The 23,085-nt window shown below is 38.5% G+C and overlaps 2 protein-coding genes across 5 annotated transcripts in view; both read right to left on the bottom strand.

Annotated features, from left to right (window-relative positions):
* Positions 1-23,085, bottom strand: part of LOC120781407 (FERM domain-containing protein 5) — a 206,475-nt gene that overhangs the window by 176,111 nt on the left and 7,279 nt on the right. The window lies entirely within an intron of this gene.
* LOC120781408 lies at positions 12,513-13,690 on the bottom strand. The gene is made up of 2 exons (XM_040113623.1): positions 12,897-13,690; positions 12,513-12,829 (listed from the first exon to the last, which is right to left on the bottom strand). Exons 1-2 carry the CDS (start codon positions 13,149-13,151, stop codon positions 12,572-12,574), a joined length of 513 nt encoding a protein of 170 aa, XP_039969557.1. The 5' UTR covers positions 13,152-13,690; the 3' UTR covers positions 12,513-12,571.

Raw genomic sequence — 23,085 nt, 5'->3', positions numbered from 1 at the left:
AAATAGTGGTACTTTTCAACTTTAAACGCAAATCTGGAAAACTATTGGTTTTCTGCGGCTATATCCGACCATACCCATTTTATTTCTGGGACGGTATTCTAAAGTTTTCTTTTACCGCATATAACAGACAATATGTGAGTTATCTTAATAAAATTGGTTTATATTGTTTTCCAATTATTATTGCGGTATTCGCCGTGGCCAATCCGCAAAGGACCATAAATCTTCCGCAGAACCTTTCTCTCAAAAACTCGTAACGTCGACTCATCAGATGTAGTCATCGTCCCTGTCTCACAGTCATTGAGTGACTTATAGAGTTTTGTTTTTGTTCGTCGAGAGAGGACTTTACTTCTCAATTGCCTACTCAGTCCGAAGTATCACCTATTGACAAGAGGTATTCTGCGTTCGATACCGAGGCTGACGTTGTTATTGGGGTTGATGCTGGTTCCAAGATAGTCGAAATTATTTAACGTGACGTGGGACACAACTCTAAGCTGCGCAAAACCTACCGAACTATCGCCAAAATACTTTAACTAATGGCAAAACAACTTCGAAAATTAAAAACGAGACCGAGAATAATAAAGCGCATAACCAACAACCAAAACGCTTAAGTATAACCGGACTTTGGAAAACCCTGAAGCTCAACCACATACGCCTGCAAACCAAACCAATTCGAAATGTAATATTACCAATAATTTCTCGTTTGTTCTCGACAAGCTTAATAAGCTAGAAAAGCAGAATAAACTTACCCACGAACGTCTTACTCAACTAGAGCGACAGCAAAGCAAAAGTAAGTTGCAAAAATGAAACCGATAAAAATTATGACCTGGAATGTAAATGACTTGCTCAAACGTAGAAAAGAATAAGACTCATTACTTCAGGTTGAACAAAATTTATATTTGTCTTATATCAGAAACCCATTTTACCAATGAGACTTTCGTTAAATTCAGAAACTACAAGACGAATTGTTCGAACCACCCTAATTACAATGCGAGATCGGAGAGTGCCATAATTATCAGAGATAATATTCCCCATTACGAAGAAATTAATATGCTATAAGTGTCCCAGAATTCCAAACCACGACCATATCGGTTGAATCTAGTTTCGGAAAAATAAGTATTACCGCGATATAGACACAATATTAAAATGGACTTGTACACAGAACTTATACCAAAACACCATGGAAAATGCATCATGGGTGGGGAGTTTAACGCAAAACTCTTTGAATGGTTTTCAAGAGTTACGACACCGTCGGGGAGAGAGCTGTTTAATGGATGCGACTTTATGTCTACTGGTAAGCCGACTTACTGGCCTACCGACACAACTTTTTCATCACTCGACAAAAATCTAAGACATTCATTACCATGGAAAATGGATGGGACTTAAATTCGAAACATTCGCCAGTAAATCTCATCCTAAATGGTCATCTAAAAGAGTTCGGCATACCTCCTTATCTCTCTAATGGACATACGGATTGGGAGTATTTCAAAGTTATGCTCGACAAAAATATTGATGTTGAAGTAAGTATAACAAAACAAGATATTTCAGAAGTTGAAATTCATACATTTGAGAAAACTATTCAGGAATCGATTTACTCAATATAAAACAGAATTAAACAATTTCACTACGCTTCTACATTTCTAATTATATTGCGAAAATGCAGATTATTCCCTTTGGAAAGCTGTAAAAGATGTTAGGTATTATATTGTCGAATACAGCCCTCAAAAAGACTAATGGATTCGGGGCCAAAAGCGACGAAGAAAATGCTGTAGTTTTTTTTATCTATCTTAGTTTATCTGAAACTAATTAAAACGTACCATGGTACTTTACCGAAGGCGGAAGAATCGCAATACGTGGGTGAAATCCAACCAGCGACAAATAAAGAATTGGGAAATATCATTAAAAGTAAGTCGAGAAAGGTTCCCGGCCTCGACTTGGTGACAGCTGATGTACTAAAAAATCTAACACGAAAAGCAATAGAAAAGCTTACGCGATGATAAACGCTTGCGTAAGTCTCAGATACGACCCACTGTCATGGAAGGTATCTAAATTCATTATGGTATAAAAACTTGGCAGAAGCGTGCATGAGGCCTCGTCATATCGTCGAATCTCACTGTTGCCTATTTTGTCCAAACAACTTGAAGCCGTAATCATTCTTCAGAACATAATTTAAGAAAAGGGACTTATACCAATTCATCAATTCGGATTTAGATTTCGACATTCCACAATCGACTTCACTTTCCACAGTATCTAACCTATCTAGTTGACTCTCACCTAAGCAATCGCTACTTCAGAAACAAGCCGGGACAATCATAAATTACTACTACTACATACGATAAAAACAGGTGTACCCCAAAGAAGTGTCCTGGAATCATTCTTATACATTTTGTTTACTAGCGAGATGCCTACTGCGCATTAGCCACATTTGCAGATGATACCTGCATCATTACGACCGTTAAAAAATAAAGCAAAGTTGAATTGGAAGGAGCATATACAAAAAAAGTTTCACAACTAAAACGAAAATCCCACAAAATAAACTGGTTGATCGATAAAAAATCACCCTTAACAACATCAAATAAAATCATAGTCTACAATCAAACTTTGAAACCTATTTGGACATACGGAATTCAACTATGATGATGCGCTGCACCGTTGTACATCGAAGCGGTGCAAATATTCCAAAACAAAGTTTTGCGAAAAATTGTAAATGCCCCGTGGTACATACGAAATTCGGATCTGCATCGTGATCTTCAATTAAAAATGGTTCGCGAAACGGTATCGAAACATGCAAAAAGGTCACAAAATCCTGTATGTACTGAAGCCCGACAACTAGGAGAGACTAAAAAAAAAAGACTAAATCTGGCGCTGACTGAAAGATTTCTTAAGAATCTAAGAAAATAACAAATATCATCATACTTAGGAATTAAGTTTAGTTTAAAAAAGAAAAAAGCTTGTTATTACAGCTTATATTGCTTTACTTCATAAATTGAAAATATTGCTTGTTAGTTTACATTTATCAATCCGCACATCTAAAAGATTGGAGACGTGTCTTCCGTCCATCACAACATGATCGACCTGGTTAATGGCTTACCGATTCGAAAACAACTAATTCCCAATCCCAAGCCCAGCGCACAACCCTGGGGATATATGGATCGCTTTCTCGCCTTAGCTAGAGTTCAAACAGATGTTCTTTGGCTACCCAGAGGATGCAATGGTCAAAAACCGGAAGTCGTGAGCTGCTTAAGCCATATGTAAAAGAATCGTTTGTTACCACTCCCGAGTGAATGGCAATCAGAGAACTTTCTTCACCTGCATGAGCTTCTACACATGACTCCCTCCTACGCGTTCCTATATTTGCTTCGTTTGGCTCGTGGTATTTTTCCTTCATATAAAATAGAATAAATGAAATTAAAAGCAAGTTGCATCTGTTACATAAGAATAAATCATCCGTATGCACAAAAAATGTTTTTACAAATAACATAGTATACATTTGAATAATTCGATTATATGAATGCACTCAACAATATGTTTAAAAATATAAACACAAAGCAATTATTATCGCTGACTATTTGCTTCTAATCAAGGCACGTCCGAAATGAAATGACAGGATGAAGGACATAACAACATAACACTTGACAGCACAATCCCCATCTTAAAAAAGTTTCAATTTGACAAAAGAAATCCCCATTAACACTTGTTGAATTCATTTGTTACAAAAAATGTGATATATGAAGAAATTCTTTTTATTCTTTACTGGCCGCTTTTGCGGTTATAGCTTGTTTTCTTCTTTTTGCAAGGTGGTACCAATTGGAGATTCCAAGCGAAGCCAGGTCCTTCTTCATCTAGTCGTTCCAACGGAGTGGTGGTTTTCCTATTTCTCTGCTTCCCCCGGCGGGTACTGCGTCGAATACTTTCAGAGTTGGAGTGTTTTCGTCTACGTTGTCTCTTAATTCGCTGAACTATGTCAATGTCGTTGTATATCACATACAGCTCATCGTTCCATCGAATGCGATATTCGCATTTGCCAACGCGCAAAGGACCATAAAACTTTCTCAGAACCTTGCTCTCTAAAATCCGTAACTTCGACTGATCAGATGTTGTCATTGTCCATACTTCTGCACCATATAGCAGCACGGGAATAATGAGTGACTTATAGAGTTTTCCTTTTGTTATGATAATATATATTTTATATTAATTCCTAATATAAAGGCATTTGTTGTTGAAACGACAAATGTCACCAGTCATTGAGTTTGGGATTTAGGGAGCTCCACTGGCAGTAGCAAAAGCTACAAAGTCTCACCAGAAGCTATAACCTGGTACCACGGGGAGCAGTTTGCCCTTGGAGTTTACTCCAATCTGCTTATTGGGTTTGGCCCTTTGTGGAGATTCGTGGTGGCTGTGGTTTGTACCTAAATGCAGGCAGGTGCCGGACCCAAAGTACGGCAGAGGTTTTAGGTCGGCCTCGTACCTGAGCAAGGCGGCTAGGGTGTCAATATCATCACCATACGCCGGCAGCTGTACACTCTTTAGTTCTCGGTTTAGTTCTGCAGCTAGAATTATTTTCTCCAGAAGTAGGTTGAAGAAGTCAGACGAAAGAGAGTCGCTTTGTCTGAAATCTCGTTTGGTATCGGAGAGGTCCTGACGGAACTTTTGGTGTTGCTCAACGTAGCATATAAGCAGCTACTTTTCGTGCTGTCAAATGCAGCTTTGAAATCGACGAAGAGGCGGTGATTGTCGATTCTCTTTCCCGGGTCTTTTCCAAGATTTGGTGCATGGTGAATATCTAGTTAGTTGCTGATTTAACAGGCCTAAAGCCACCTTCTGTTAGTCGTAGCATCCTTGTCGGCCAGCTTGTCAAGCTCTTCATACTTACGCATTTCGGCTTCCCTCTTTGTTTGTCTACAAATGCGTCTTGCTACCTTCCTCAGCTCTCGGGACCTCTCCACTGAGACATGGCCCTCCTCACCGTAGTAGCTGTTCTTTTGCATTTTCCGAAAACCAAGCCGAGTAGAAAGTCGTTCAGCTGTCTGTTGTGATTTCAGTGATTGCAGCTTTTCGACATCGAGTTTTCTTGTGTTTGTTGACGAGCATTTTACGCTGCACAGATGTGGGTGCATGCCTTGGCTGCAACAGGATAGTGGTCCGAGTCGATGTTAGGACTTTGGAACGTGGACTGGAACTGAAGGCGGGTCTTCCGTCTGTATGTAACTGTTTACTCAAGATCTCCCTTTGTGAAATTTCCAAAAGGATTGACAGACGGATTACTCAGTCTGTTTGTCAGGTAGGAAATACAGCACATTATTGCAGGTGATTTAGATATCTCAAACCATCAAAGTGAAAAAATTAAACAAATAAGAAATGAACAATTAAAGCAATTTCAAGTAAAAAGTTAAAAAAAAAACTATGAGGAGTGAGGCTGTCGAAGCCCACATAACACAGTTGTGGCGACAAAAAATGCTAATATCGGCTTTTTTTTTATAAATCTCCAACGACAGTGAGAACAGTCTAAATTAGTGTATAGTAAAAATTTAGGGGTGTAATGGGGTATAGTCATGCTTCTGCAGTTACAGTCGTATGGCCCAATTCCTTAACTTGTTTCCTCGCCGCGTACCCTGAAAACGTGAGCAACCCTTGTGTAAGATGCGGTAGCCACCCCGTGTGGAGCATGAGGTTACGACTAAAAGAGAGGAAGCTTCAGCGGAACCAATTCGACATTTTCGGTTTAAGAGTTCGCTGAAGTCTAATGCTCCCATAGCTCGCTGTATAAATGTATAGAAAACTTTATGTACTCGCCTAACGAGGTTATGCGCTCGGTATGGGACCCTCGTGGAAATTCATTTTTAATGAATAAGAAATAATAGCCTCGGATGAAATACCCTGCTTTTGATGACGATCACAGAAAACGTAATAATTTCAGGGCATTCACCTGGAAAGTCCAATCCCTAAACTGGGAAGGTTACGCTGTTCAGCTGACGAAAATTCATGAAGCTATTTGGCTGTCTGCGGATCAAAAAGTTCGAAACCAGATCGATCATGTTGTGAATATTGTGTTGACGCTATGTATCCAGTGTCCTGGACGTGCGTACGCTCCGAAGAGCTAACAACGACTCGCAGCCGCCTCAGTACAGCAAAAAACGCTCGCCAACAAAGACAGGGAAGATACGACATCTAAACTTCTATCACAACTGCCAGTGAAACAGTTTTCTACTCGACTTGCACTTCCGCTCTCTGAGAATAGGCAACTCGGTATAAGAGAACTGTGGAACGCCATTTCAAACTACTTATTTACGTACATTGGCAAGCGAAATCATTGGTTTTCGTAAACACCAAAAGAACAGCTGGTACGATGAGGACTGTCACGTCGCCGTGGAGAGAAAGCGAACAACCTAGTTGAAGAAGGAAGCGAGACGCATTTGCAAACAAAAAAAGAAGAGCTTAAATGCGTGAGTGTGAAGAGTTTGACAAGCTGACTGACAGGAGTATTGCTGGAAAATTCAACGAAAAGAAGCGGCGACTAACGGAAAGTTTTAAGTCCGAAGCATACTTTTGTAAGACCCAAAGTTGTGGTCTAGTGGTTGATGTTCAGAGCATACCAAAGTTATGGAGAGAACACTTCTAAAGAATGCTGAACGGCGAGGAAAACGTAACATCTGGAAATGGCGAGCCTTATTTCCGAAATTTTGATGGTGGAATAGATCAACGACCGCTCGTTTAGCCCAACTTTGTCCACACTGAATAAGGAAGTGAAGCGTACGATTATGAAAGAGGACAAGATGAAATTTCTCCTGTCATCAAAAAAAACAGTCATCGCATTCGCGCCTTGGCTCGGACGTCACTGCGGCGATTACCGCAGTCGTCGGAACGGTAAGCTGTATGAGATATACGGCGACATTGAAATAGTTCAGTGAATCAAGAGACAAGGGCTGATGGAATATGCACCCGTCTTATTTTTTGTCCATCTGCAACATGTTGCTACTTACAATGTATAGTATATAGTATAATGGGTTGTTCACAAAGCGGTTGTAGATGGGCGCAATCGGACAACTGCCACGCCCACCAAATGGCATTAACTGAAAACAAATAATGTGTCATAAGTAAGCATTAAATTAAGATATACAACTCTTTTTGGGCATAGGTGCTCTCAGTAGCAAGGGGCACGTTTGAATAATTGGGCGTGACCGAACACTCAAGTAAGTTTTTTGTAGATATCTCGTAAATCACTAAAACTACAACAACAAATTTGTTGTGCACAAATATTATGGGAATTCCTACCGACACTGTGAAAATGGATGAAATCGGATGGTAACTCCGCTTCCTCCTCATAAACGGGACTTATAAAAACTACTATAAGTAAGATAAATCAGTAACGAAATACACAAGAGACATTAAATTTTACCCCGAGATAGTATGACAAGACTTTAAAAAAACCGATGTCAAAATTGGGCAATATACGTGTCACCGCCCAATTTTGGGTAAATTCACATGTCTTAAGACTGGCTAGACCCATTTCAACCAAGTTTGGTATACATATGTACATCTTTCGTCTGACATTCTAATTTCACAGTGCGAAAATAAGCGAAAGCGGTTTGCAACCACAGATAGTTTCTATATAACACAACTTCATCTAACACACCGATTTTCCAACTTCGAAATGAATTTATAGCCCATATATCCGCCAACTTATGAGTAATCTTTATGAAACTGAGAGAGCGTATTTTTCCGATATCAGTGTATCTTTGTGCCTAAAATTGGACGAAAACTTGACTTATTCCCCATATAACAATCACATAACATCCGGGTGACTTCACTCCATATGATTGATGATGATACCTTAATGAACCCACTGGAACACTTCCTGCATTTTAGTGTTTCTAAATATTTTCAATATTTCTTTAAGTCGAAATTAGCACTCAGCTAACACCTGTTAGCGTTTGTAATATATTTGTGTGCTTAAACACTCTAAATTAATAATGCAAAAGGAAAAGTACGTACATACATATGTACATATACCACAGTTTTACTTGATGAATATAAAATTATTTATTTATATTATTATTTAATACATTACAAGAGGCAACTGAGATCTATAAAATTTATAAATAGTAAAAAAAACAAGTGATACGAGTAAAGCGCTAATTCGGGTGCGACCGAACATTTCACACTTGTGCAACTTATAAGAATCAAAGCCAGGATAATACCTTAATATGTAAAATGTCAACCAGATGATCGGAATCCAAATATTTTATATATACATATATTATATATAAAATATACTCTGACCTTGACGGATGAAGGAAACAGCCTTTATCCTGGATAACTGTCCCGCAGTAATAAACAATTTTACGTATAAAAGAAGTCCCACAATCCTTAAAGAAAAACGTACTAATAGTACTTCAAAGCCTAAATGTTTTAATTATGCAGCAACATCAAACAGCGGTATTAGCTGACAATATACATATGTACATAACACAACAACGTAGATTGTCTTTTATATTTCCAAAACATGCGTTATTATTCATGCACCTTTGCCACTCTGATTGAAGTATCTCCAAAACATGCGTTTTGAACGTATCAACCGCCTCTTAACGTTGTACCTTGTACTTTATTTCTTTTTCGTACGTGAACTAAAAGAAGTCATTCGGTGCTAAGTCAAGATTTTACGGTGGATGACTTAAAAGAGCAATTGTTTTAGTCGTTGTTTGAGAGCTCAAATGATCGTGGTGAAGAGTGTACCGTATTCGTTAGTTGGTTTCCCTGATTTCTTGAAAGACACCTGGAACAAAAATAGTTTACTGTTCTGTGTAGTTCTGTTGGTATGGTTGTAAGTCCAGGATTTCCACAAAAACCGGCAACCTTTTGCTTGAAAGTGCTTCCTGCGCGAACCGCTTTGGTTGGATTCGACTCATTTTGAAACACTCATACAGTCGACTACTGCTTACTTTCGGGATCATAAGTATAAATCCATGATTCATCAGCTATCATGTTATCATAGACGTATTTCGAAACTTCGTTATCGTACATTTTTTTTTTAATTTCTCTCTTCCAATCGGCACGACAGGAGGATGGAGTCATGTGTAGAAGTTCACGCAAGTGAAAAAAGTTCTCTGATCGCCATTCACTTGGGAGTGGCCAGAAACGATTCTTTTACACATGGCTCAAGCAGCTCACAACTTCCGTTCTTTGCCTAAGTATCCTCTGGGTAGCCTAAGAACATCCGTTCGAAGGCGAACTAAAGTGAGAAGTCGAAACATCCCCTAAATAGGGTTGTGCGCTGGGTTAGGGACCAGCCACGTAAAAAGCCCCCCAATGAAAGATTACCAACTGTCTCGGATGAGAGACCTCCCTTTTGATGATGACCATGGCAAACAAAATCAGGACTACGATATAAGGGCATGCACCTGGAATGTACGGACCCTTCATTGGGAAGGTGCCGCTGCCAAGCTGGTTGATGTCCTCGCGAAAATAAAGGCTGACATCACCGCCGTCCAAGAAATGCGATGGACGGGACAGAGACGAGTAGGTCCTTGTGACATTTACTACAGTGGCTATATAAAGGAGCGCAAGTTTGGTGTTGGATTCGTGGTGGGAGAGAGACTTCGTCGCCGAGTACTATCATTCACTCCGGTGAATGAACGTCTAGCCACAATCCGCATCAAAGCGAGGTTCTTCAACATATCGCTGATTTGCGCCCACGCCCCGACGGAAGAGAAAGACAATGTGACCAAAGATGCCTTCTATGAGCGCTTGGAACGCGCTTATGAGAGCTGCCCCCGCCACGATGTCAAAATTGTGCCTGGCGACGAGGTCCTAACATCGACTCGGACCACTATCTTGAAGCAAGACGCATTTACAGACAGAAAAAGAGAGAGGCCGAAATGCGTGAGTATGGAGAGCTTGACAAACTGGCCGCCAGGAGTAGTGCTCGAAAATTCTACGACAAAATGCGGCTGCATACAGAAGATTTCAAAACCGGAGCATACTCTTGTAGAACCCCCGAAGGTGATCTAGTCACCGATGGCCAGAGCATACTTAAATTATGAAGGGAACACTTCTCCAGCCTGCTGAATGGCAGTGAACGAACAACGCCAGGAGAAGGCGAACCCGATTCCCACATCGATGACGATGGAGCAGACGTTCCATTTCCTGACCATGAAGAAGTTGGAATAGCAATTACCCGCCTGAAGAACAACGAAGCGGCAGGGGCCGACGGATTGCCGGCCGAGCTATTCAAACACGGCGGCGAAGAACTGATAAGGAGCATGCATGCTTCTTCGTAAAATATGGTCGGACGAAAGCATGCCCAACGATTGGAATTTAAGTGTGCTAGGCCCAATCCATAAAAAAGGAGACCCCACAATCTGCGCCAACTACCGTGGGATTAGCCTCCTCAGCATCGCATATAAGGTTCTACCGAGCATATTGTGTGAGAGATTAAAGCCCGCCGTCAACAAACTGATTGGACCTTATCAGCGTGGCTTTAGACCTGGAAAATCAACAACCGACCAGATATTCACCATGCGCCAAATCTTGGAAAAGACCCGTGAAAGAAGAATCGACACACACCACCTCTTCGTCGATTTCAAAGCTGCTTTCGACAGCACGAAAAGGAGCTGCCTTTATGCCGCGATGTCTGAATTTGGTATTCCCGCAAAACTAATACGGCTGTGTAAGCTGGCATTGAGCAACACGAAAAGCTCTGTCAGAATCGGGAAGGACCTCTCCGAGCCGTTCGATACCAAACGAGGTTTCAGACAAGGCGACACCCTATCGTGCGACTTCTTCAACCTGCTTCTGGAGAAAATAGTTCGAGCCGCAGAACCAAATAGAGAAGGTACCATCTTCTATAAGAGTGTACAGCTGCTGGCGTATGCCGATGATATTGATATCATCGGCCTCAACACTTGCGCCGTTAGTTCTGGTTTCTCCAGGTTGGACAAGGAAGCACAGAAAATGGGTCTGGCAGTGAACGAGGGAATGACGAAATATCTCGTCACCAAACAAACAGTCGTCGCACTTGCGACTTGGCTCTCACGTCACTGTTGACAGTCATAACTTTGAAGTTGTAGATAATCTCGTCTAGTTAGGAACCAGTATTAACACCACCAACAATGTCAGCCTGGAAATCCAACGCAGGATTGCTCTTGCCAACAGGTGCTACTTCGAACTGAGTAGGCAATTGAAAAGTAAAGTCCTCTCTCGACGAACAGAAGCCAAACTCTATAAGTCACTCATAATTCCCTTCCTGCTGTATGGTGCAGAGGCTTGGACGATGACAGCAACCGATGAGTCGACGTTACGAGTTTTCGGAAGAAAAGTTCTGCGAAAGATTTATGGTCTTTTGCGCGTTGGCCACGGCGAATATCGCATTCGATGGAACGATGAGCTGTACGAGATATACGACGACATTGACATAGTTCAGCGAATTAAAAGACAGCGGCTACGCTGGCTAGGTCGTGTTGTTTGGATGGACGAAAACACTCTAGCTCTGAAAGTATTCGACGCAGTACCCGCCGGGGGAAGCGGAGGAAGAGGAAGATCTCCACTCCGTTGGAACGACCAAGTGGAGAAGGACCTGGCTTCGCTTGGAATATCCAATTGGCGTCACGTAGCGAAAAGAAGAAACGACTGTTGTTAACTCGGCTATAATCGCGTAAGCGGTGTCTACGCCAATTAAGAAGAAGAGAATCGGCACGAGACTTTTTTGAGCGATCAACAAATTGTGTGGGAAGCTAAGTGAAAAATAAATTTTCTACATTCAAATGCTCTGGCAATATTGAATATATGCTGGTCCCACTAATGCCTATAATTGTCTCAATCCCACGATAGCTCACATAACAATCATGCAATATCAGTTTGCGCACAGCATCGATAGGTCCTGGAACAAGAACTGATTTTGGGCGACATTCACAAAATTCATCTTGTAGTGATCTACTTTCTCGATCGGATTCACCACAGCATCGATAATCACTAGTTTTTAATTTAGCTTCATCCCCAAAAATTGATAGCGATTTAATTGCAATTTTTGACTGAAATTAATATTTAAGTAACTGTAGGCAACACAAATATTGCTCGTTTGCAAACTTTATGATAAAGTTGTAAGTCGCCAGATGGCAACCTACGTACTTACGGCAATACTTATTGGAATAAACCCGAAGATAATTTCCCTGGTACCAAGAACTGCACACTTTCTCAGACACTTAGCGACTCACAATAACCAAAAGCGCCTATAAAACAACTCCAAAATAAAGGCGAACCATCCCTACTCAGGATTACGATTTGAGGACATACACCTGGAATGTCCGGTCTCTTAATTGAGAAGATGCCGCTGCCCAGCTGGTTAACCTTAGAACCGTGACATAGCTGTACAACTTAATCTCGTGACGTGGGCACTCAGTGCCCAGTAATGTATTTTGTATGGAAATTTAGACTTTTAAGACGTTTTTTTTTTATAGAAATGCCAATATTTCGCATGTTTATGTAAATAATTTAATGAAACTTGGGATTATTGCTAGAAACAAATGTATTTTTTTTTTGAAAAATATGAAAATCAAATAAAGTTTTAATTTCGAACTGCTCAAATGGGTGAAATTCTTCTCTGTCTTTCTGATATATTTTGATTGGGTGTAGACGTTTTTGGAGTATTGTCCACATATTCATCGTTTTCTGAGTCCGTTTCAGCTTCGGCATTGTATTTTGCAAAATAGCACTTTTCACACGTCCTTATATAGTGTTTGGTGCATGTCGGAATAAGGAAATGGTCACAAACTGCTGTTGTTTTATTATCGATCTTATTAGTTTTGCAGGTTTCACACCGCCGTTTCAAAGTGTTGACCTGTGTCAAGAAAGAAAATAGTGAATAAATTTGAAACTGAACTAATTTTGAAATAAAATAAACTTACCTTTATTGATGGACGCGAACTCACCACTGCAGGAAACCGTTTGAAATTGATCAAGTCCAATGCAATTTTAGTTGTAGAATTAATTTTTGTTTTGCATCGGTTTTGTAATTGCTTTTGCGCTAGCTCCATAAAGAGTTCTTTCAAAAATATTTTACGCTTTTCAGACTTATGGGTGTTCCACATAGGGTGACTAACATCAAACAGCCTGAACGCTGCAAGCCCAGCAATATCCAGCATATTATAAAATAATCCCATGGGCCAGTGGTTTGTTTTTGTTTTGTATCAACACCACCTTTATGCTCATTATAATCATGTATGACTTGTGGTTTTTTTGTTATAGGGTTTACATCTTCGCTGGCATGAGCAGTTGAAAGCACTAGCACATTTTTCTTCGAATGTGTTGTAAATCTTACTAATTGCATTGGTTTTGAAAAACAAATCACAGCTTCAAAAACACCTCTTTTTTTGCCTCTTCAAAGGATGTAAATAGTTTTGGCAATTGTGGCTTATTGCCTCGTATTGTGCCCACCAACGTAGTATTCCACAGAAGCAAATCTTCCGCCAGTTCATAACTTGTGAAAAAGTTGTCCATCGTAATATTCGCCCCCCTGTCCAAATATTGGTTGCTGAGTCGCATAACAAGATTGCGCGCAATACCAAGCGACCGCTGTTCATTAGGCTGTGCACCCAAATATACTTCGCCTGCAAGTGGATAGTTGGTTTTTGCAGTGAACGAGGCCAAGACGAAATATCTCCTGTCATCAAACAAACAGTCGTCGCACTCGCGACTTGGCTCTCACGTCACTGTTGACAGTCATAACTTTGAAGTCGTAGATAAGTTCGTCTATCTTGGAACCAGCGTAAACACCACCAACAATGTCAGCCTAGAAATCCAACGCAGGATTTCTCTTGCCAACAGGTGCTACTTCGGACTGAGTAGGCAATTGAGAAGCAAAGTCCTCTCTCGACAAACAAGAACCAAACTCTATAAGTCACTCATAATTCCAGTCCTGCTATATCGTGCAGAGGCTTGGACGATGTCAGCAACTGATGAGTCGACGTTGCGAGTTTTCGAGGGAAAGGTTCTGCGAAAGATGTATGGTCCGTTGCGCATTGACCACGGTGAATATCGCATTCGATGGAACGATGAGCTGTACGAGATATACGAAGACATTGACATAGTTCAGCGAATTAAAAGACAGCGCCTACGCTGGCTAGGTCGTGTTGTTCGGATGGACGAAAACACTCTAGCTCTGAAAGTATTCGACGCAGTACCCGCCGGGGGAAGCGGAGGAAGAGGAAGATCTCCACTCCGTTGGAACGACCGAGTGGAGAAGGACCTGGCTACGCTTGGAATATGCAATTGGCGCCAGGTAGCGAAAAGAAGAAACGACTGGCGCGCTGTTGTTACCTCGGCTATAATAGCGTAAGCGGTGTCTACGCCAATTGAGAAGAAGAAGAAGGTTGTCTCCCCGCTGTTGTTGCATCTTTGCTACCCTTTGGTCTTGTTGATTTTGCTCATGGCGAACAGATAAGTGATCGAGTGTAATTTTTGTGTTACATATAGTAGCATGTGAATACTATTGGGAATAGTTTGACGCAATCCTCAGCATTAAAAGCCTTTATTACTCCAATATTATCCAATGACTCTTATACAATAACACTTTGAAAAATAAACGTTTTTTATTTGTGTTCATAAAATGAGTTAGCGTGTGGTTGCGTTAGAATTTCTAGAATGATATTCTGGTAGCGTCAGAAGTTGCTAGAATAATAACTGTTCAGTGGCATGAGAATCGTAACTTCAATTCAGCCAAACATCTGTAATTGTTCAGTGGCATAAGAGTCGTAGCGGCAATTCAGCTCAACAGCTGTAATTATGCTATGGTGGAATTTGTTGCAGGCGGAGTTGCCACAGATATACGATTGTAACGATATCTATTGAAAAAATACGCAAAGACTTTTTCGACTACATAATATTAAAAATACACAGAGAAACCAAAATATTAAATAATTAATTTACCAAAATTTCAAAAATTTAAATTACCAACGGGTGGAGTTCTCAATGCTTTATTGATTGATGAACGGTTTGATTGAAAATATGAATAAACAAACTAATCTTATTTGATGAATTATCGATGGTAAACTCGTATGTTTAGTTCTGCTTATGACGCATTAAAACAAATACTTAAAATAGGCAACCCCTTCGGTGGCATACCGATTATATAATTTGGTGATTTGAATAAATTCTCACCAGTCGGTGATGCGGGATGCTTACAGCACCTTAGTTGGTTCCCCTTTGATTTTGAAATTCTGTGAATTTGTAGAAATACTAGGGTGTTCAATAAGTTTTGTCGTTCGATAAGAAAAGGCGTTGGTACTAGCCGATTTTTTTTTAATTTGTTGGTAAAATTTTCATATCAACGTATGTGAAGTTTCATTTAGTGTCGCCGTGTCACTAAATTTTTTACAATGGAAAATATCGAATATCGTGCACTGATAAAATTATTATTTTTGGAAGGTATAGCACTAAAAGAAAATCACGAAGTAATGATAATTGTTTACCTGCAAATGTAACAGTAGAAAGATGGGTTGCTGAATTTAAGCGTGGTCGTACATGTCTTGAAGACAATCCACATGATCCAAAAAGCGCATCAACATCAAAAATCATAGCCAAAATACAGGATATGGTTTTGGAAGTGTGACACATTCGAATGCGACTTTCTCAGCAATATTTGGAGCGTTTTAAAAAGAATAAAGTGGATTTTGAGCGTCGATTCATCACTATGGATGAAACTTGGATCTATCTCCATGATCCTGAATCAAAACAAGAGGCTAAAGAGTGGTGTAAACCTGATTATTCGGCGTCGAAACGAGCTCGTGTCCAGAAATTGGCCAAGAAGATTATGGCATCAGGTTTTGGGATGCGAGAGGAATTTTGTGTGTAAATTATTTGCGAACTGATAAAACAATTAATTGTGAGTATTATTGCAACCTTTGGGCCAGTTGAAGGAAAAAATTCATGAAAAAAGACCCGGTTTGCAGAAGAAAAACTCCTTTTTTATCAGGATAATGCACAGTGTTACAAGAGCATTTTGGCAATGGCTAAAATCCATGAATTAAAGTTCGAAATGTTAGAGCATCCACTGTATTCACCAGATTTGGCCCTCAGTGACTTCTATTTGTTTCCAGAACTCAAAAAATTTATGCGTGGCAATTATTTTTCATCAAATGAAGAGGTCATAAAAGGCTGTTGAAGAGTATTTTGCAGACCTTTCAGATTCTTACTTCAGGGATGGGATCCACAGATTAAAAAATCGTTAGAGATTATACTGAATAATAAAGGGTATTTTGAATCATAAAACTTATTGAACAACCTGGTAATGAGGCAAAGGGAAAATCAGGCCTTTGCTCTTGCAATAAAACATGTGGTATCTGGTACTTCAGAGGAAGTTCCCAAATATGCGATTATTTATTTCGGTCCAACGAAGAGACGAATAATTCCAATGACCTTATGCTCAGTCGAATCCCAACTGAGATCATCCAATCAGCCGCTAATTAGCTAGACTCAGTCGAAGGAATGAGTATTAATGAAAATGAGATTATCTCGAAAGGAGTTTCAGGTCAATTGACTATAAAAACATCTGCCAAATATATAATACACGGAAACTGGACAACTCATGCATTGTTCTTTTCCAGCAACATTGATTAAATTCATTGACGTTTCTATTAGTTTGATAGCAGTCAACTTTCAAAGATCGGGAGGCTTTAACGTTTAGTAATTGCTTTATTATTTCCAAAGACAGGTGAATTGGGCATCTCTTTACCTCTGGAGTGGGTTTAATTGTATGCAGGTAAGAAAGGGCCAAGTTCAGGTGCAACCGAAAATTTTATACAACTCGCAGGAATCAAAGCAAAAAGATAATACCAGAGGATCGGAGTCCGAGTAATTTTATCTATACATATACTGTATATAACTTATACACTGACCGACAGATTCGACATAGGGTTTGTTAGAAAAACGAAAATAATTATACAAAGTATATGGAATGAAATGAATTTGCCTGTAAACCACCGGTAGTCAACGCCACCAGATAAGCGCAGTGCCCGTGGACCACCAGTGTAAAGTCACCTGGTTGCTCGAAAATCTTTAGATTAGATATACATAGGCTTACGGAAGTAGTATTGATTCAACGCATATTTCACTCATAGAAATACTATTGTCAGGAAAATATTCTGTCTGAACTTTATCCCGTTATGTTAATTACTTCTTGATTTATATATTGGAAACTGAAAGAATCAAAAGGAATTTAAAAATGTGCTATATGGGATGTAACTTGTAGCTGTATTCCGATTTCACCCATTTTCAGACTGTGAATGTGTATAAGAAGAATGCACGCACTTAACTTAATCGAAATTGTTTGGTCGGGTCCCGAATATGTGAAGCCCTCTCATCACGGAGATAGAATTTAATGTCATTGGCGTAATTAGTTATTAATTTATTGCTCTTTTAATAGTTTGAACAGGACCATTATATGGGGAGTGAGAGGGGTTATCTTCCGATTTTATCCACTTTCACACTATCCAATCGATAGTTCTGGTAATATAAGCTCGGAAATTGATTATTATAACTTTATTTGTTTAGGAGATACATACATATGTACATTAAACTTACTAGAGGTGGGTGTATCTACTTTGGCAAAACTTTTTGCTCACAGGTGCCCCGTGCTACTGCGATCCCCTGTGCCAAATTACAGTTTTATATCTTAGTTTAGTGATTAGTTATGGCACTTTATACTTTTTCGATTAATAGCGATTTGTGGGCGTGGCAGTGGTCTATTATATCCTTCTACGAACTTCTTTATAGGAAGAAATCCGCATGCCAAATTTCATCAAGATATCTCAGTTTTTACTCAAGTTACGGCTTGAACGAACGGTTAGACTAACAGTCACTCGGATTTCAGTTTTTTGTCATTCTGATCATTTCTATACATACATATATATATAACCCTATCTATCTCGCTTAGTTTTTGGTGATACATACATACATCCATTTGGTGAACGAAACTAGTATACTTGTATGTACGCTGTAGCAACAGGTTGCAACAGTATAAAAGTATGTAAACGGAGAGATTGGTTGCCGCCATTCAAGATCACTAATAAAATATGTAAAACAACGAAAATTAAAGAAATTTAAATGTATATTATATTTGGTTAAACTTTTTGTGATGTAGCGCGTCATTGCATTAATTTTCAATGGAAAATGATTAAAAACATTTATTAATTGAGAGCTAACAAATAAATGTCTTAAAGAGTATTGAAAGAACAAAAGTCAGTGGTTTTAAAATACCATAAATTTATAAAAAAGATATAAATATTTCCACCACATATTAAATTACCAATATATAATAATTTTCAATCGGAGTAAATGTTGACGTTTTAATTAAAATGCCTAAATTTTATGAGCGACAAAATAGGGCCCATTTGAACGTAGTAGTATGAGTTATTTTTTTATTTAGTTACTAGAGTTTCCAGACTTAGTACAATTTTTTTTTAAAAATTATTATAAAATAAAATATATTAATATGTAAATGTTCTAATTAAAAAAAATAAATTATATGTGGTATTTGTTATTATATAAATTTTTTTGTTTTTTTTTTTTTGTACAAAATGTTACACCCGAACTTAAGCCTTCCTTACTTGTGAACAGATGAATTTATAATTGTGATTAATTCGATCGTTTTCTTGCACGTGAGAATACAATATGTATTTGCAGAAAACATGAATTTTCCAAATACAAACAGCAAATGGACATTGGTTGGACTTTAGACTTACATATGTATTTATAGATATGGCGATAGCTAAACGAATTGGAAACTCTAGCTTTCAGAATAGAGTCGTATACTAAGATGGTTTCATTGGCATCAGGATCATTTCCACTTTATAGTTTTCATTCAAAAGGGTTACTTTAAGAATATATCCGGTAATCTTTGTGATGACCAAAAGTTTACCGTTGAATAATGATGGGTATACATACATAATGGGTTGTCAAAAAAGTCTTGTGGTATTTTTATTGAATTTTTTTTTATTGAAATTGAAATGAATTTTTGATGACTCATGCCCAGCTTTTGACCGATGCTACGGCTGCTACTATGCCGGTCTCTTTCGACCAATTCAGCGATTTTATTACAATTTTCGACGACAGGCCTTCCGGAGCGTGGCGCATCGTTGTGGGGTGGAAATGGAAACTGTATCGGGACCACAAACTGCATAAATTTTATTGGCGGCTTGAGGTGCATTTTTGCCTTTATCGTAGTAGTACTGTAAAATATGCCGTATTTTCTCTTTATTTTTATCCCGTCACGAAATTCCTTGGAAATACCCTAAAAAATATTCCCTGAAAATGTTTGCCCTTAATGTTAACATTAAGAACTGGACCAAGGCATGTAAAAATTTTCCATAGAAAATACACTACAATCGTGATTTTTTGTCTTTAAATTCCTACATATCAGAGGTATTTTATGGCATCGCTATGAATTTAGACGCATATTTCTCAGAATTGTTCACTCTACAAAAGTGCCCAGTGCAACAAAGTCGTAACTCACACCAGCGAGGTAGTACGGGGCTCCAAACCCGATTGTTCCAAGAATTTCGCATTTTTTTTTGTATATATCTCGTAAATGGGAGGAGCTATAGAAAAAATGTACATGAAAAATTTGTAGGAAATTTTATTTGCTATAAAAAAGGTTCAAAGTCTAAATCGCTATCAGTTCATATATGCGTAAGCCTAACCTAACTTTGATAGTTAACATTCGAATTCAGTTCTTGTTAATCGAACTTTACTCAATCATAGTAAAGTTCCGATCGCACCCAACAACTCATTTTTTATCTACTCGTACTGTGAAAATTTAAATGGTATTGTACTATATATGTACATGTGTTTTACAAAAAATATTTATGGAGTCGTGAAACAATAATAACAAGAAAGGGCTAAGTTCGGGTGCAACCGAACATTTTAAACTTTTGCAACTTTCAAAAATCATAGTCAGAGAAATACCTTAAGTTGTAAAACGTCAACCAGAGGATCAGAATCCAAGAATTTTTTTTTACTGATTTACAAATTAGGCATAAGGTTGGTTAAAAAAACGAAAATGACTATGTGTAGTACATATATAGGAGTTCGGGTAGTATCGACCCGATTTTATCTATGTATTACCATTACCCTGGGTTTCATTAAGGCACCTCACATACAATCACCAATCACATGAAGTAAAGTCAGCCGGATGTTCGAAAATCCTAATATTAGTTATATGGACTTTAGGTTAAGTATTCGCCCAATGATATATATTTTAGGAAGATATACTGTAACGTACTCAAATATTAATCGATCTATGCAGCGTAAAGTCACCCGGAAGTTCAAAAATCTTTATATTATTTGAATGGGGGCTCAGGGAAGTATTAACCCGATTTAATCCAGTTTCGATACACTAAAATAGTGTTGTCAGGAAAAGTTTCTGTCTGAATTTCAGTTATATAGTATATCTCACACATTGCTCAAAATTGAACATGTTGATTGCTTCAAAAACATTTAGACATTTTTATATTCTTTACAAAACAGATAAGAAATATTCTAGCTATTGTAATAAGTTATAAAGTCCACATAAATTAGATAATGTAGAGGCAATACAAAACATACATAAATAAAAACATAAATATACATGCATTTATGTATATGCAACAAACATACATATATGAGGCACGTATGCATTTATATGCAAAACGCATGCACTCAAGAAATATAATATAAACATATTTACTTAGGTTTGGGCAATTGATTACAAATGCACTTGTTCACTTGAAAACAGCCCAAACCATGCAACATAAATGATATGACAACACACACACACACACATGTATTGTATTGTATAGTTGAAAACAACCCCATGTGGTGTGACGTACATATACATATGTTTAATTAGATAACTAAGAACTCAAAAATAGTATATAAGATTTACAATTTAAAAATGAAATTAGAATGAATGACTTCTCACTTGAATAAGGTCTTTATTTTCCCCAACCAGTGGTAAGGATTTAAAGAATCTTATTTAAGTTTTAAGGTTTGATCTAAAAGTCAAATACACATTGACCGATATTTTCAGTCAAAAGTCAACTACAGATACATTTGGACCATTCGGTACCTATGGCTTAAACTGTTTTGGTTAGATTTAAGAATTTTTTAGTCATATGGTGATATATCTTAAGGGAATTGATAGCGCTAAGTTTTATCCCGATATACCAATTGCTTCCTGATTTGTATACTGGAAAGTAAAAGAATCAAGTGTAATTTAAAATTGTGTTATATAGGAAGTAGGCGCCAAAAGTGGGCGGTGCCATGCCCATCGTCCAATTTTCACACCGGCTCCCATAAAGCCTTTTCATACCATCCCGGGATTAAAATTTAATGTATCTGGCGCATTTTGTTACTTATTTACTGCGTTTTTAGTAGTTCTTACAGTACCGCAATATGGGGAGTAAGCGGGATTATCTCCGGATTTCATCCGCTTCCACACTGTCGGTAGATGTTTTTATGATAATTACGCGAATCACCCGAATTATATACATATATGTGTATGTATATAACCGTATATCTATCTCGATTAGTTTAAGTTGATACGTACTACCGTTAGGTGAATAAAACTATTATAACCTGTAGGGACATGTTGTACGAGTATAAAAATACTAAATAATAAGTAAGGAAGGGTTAAGTTCGGGTGCAGCCGAACATTTTATACTCTTGCAACTTGGAAGAAACAAAGCCAGGGAAATAATTTAAGGTGCAAACCGTCAACCAAAAGGTCGGAATCCAATCACTTACCTGTAGATTCACTTAATAGTGACGATGACAGGATCTGTTGAAGTCAGACCGCTTAATTACAGACCACTCTTATATAAAGTAGAACTTTTTTAGCCTTACAATTGTAATTGTAAGACTCGAAACACGAGGTATAGATACAAGAGATTCTGTTCGCCTTTTCAAAGAAGTGAGAACCTCGATATCTACTGTACAAAATTAAGCATATTTTGAAAACCTTGATGTCATTCTCGGAATAAATAAGAGGTACAAACCCTTAAAGAAATAAATGATAAATTTATAGGTACAGATTCATACGTGAAAACATTTCTCGGAATTTATTTTCATACTGCTCCATGTCATCTGCAGATGTCAAAAGAAGTTTCTTTACATTTTTAGTGCATATAAATAGGCGCTCTGATTATACTACTTACTGTCGCCCTTAAATTTAAGCGGCAACGGCAACTTACTCTCAAAAACTCCACATGCCCATATATTTTGTTAGAAACTAAAGTTGGCTGCAGAAAACGAAGAAATTGTAAATTAAAAAATTCTAAAAAATTTCTGCACACATGATTTTTATTGCTAATATAAATAGATGTAAGTGGTGAAGTACAATCGATAAAATTAAGTTTTGACGATAACACCATTCAAATGGTCTCCACGACCTCCATTGCAGGAGCGAATTCGACGAATTAAATTTTTCAGTACCTTTACACTAAATCAAGTCGTGTGTCATGAATTTTTCTTCTTTACTGGCGTAGAGACCGCTTACGCAATTATAGATGAGTTATCAACAACAAGGAAACCATTCGTCTCTTCTTTTTGCAATTTGGCGCCAATTGGAGTTTCCAAAGCCAAAGTCTTAATCTTCCTCTGCTTCCCCCGGCGGGTATTGCGTCGAAAACTTTCATAGCTGGAGTGTTTTCGTCCATACGGGGATCCAAAATTCAGACATCGCGGCATAAAGGCAGCTCATTTTCGTGCTGTCAAAAGCAGCTTTGAAATCGACGAAAAGGTGGTGATTGTCGATTCTCTCATTACGGGTCTATTCCAAGATTTGGCGCGTGGTGCATATCTGGTTAGTTGTTGATTTTCTAGGTCTATGGCGGCACTGATAAGGCCCAATCAGTTTGTTGACAATGGACTTTAATCTTTCACACAATATGCTCGATAGAACCTTATATGCGATATTTATTTATCCCACGGAAGCTGCCCCAGATTGTGAGCTCTCCCTTTTTGTGTATTGAATGAAGCTGACGCATGCTCCTTATCAGTTCTTAGCCGCCGTGTTCGCAAGCCATCGGCCCCCCGCCGCTTTGTTGCTCTTCAGGCGGGTAA

The sequence above is a fragment of the Bactrocera tryoni genome, unplaced genomic scaffold (genome assembly GCF_016617805.1).
Source record: "Bactrocera tryoni isolate S06 unplaced genomic scaffold, CSIRO_BtryS06_freeze2 scaffold_7, whole genome shotgun sequence".
Lineage (NCBI taxonomy): Eukaryota > Metazoa > Arthropoda > Insecta > Diptera > Tephritidae > Bactrocera > Bactrocera tryoni.
This window is presented reverse-complemented; position numbering and strand designations above follow the sequence as displayed.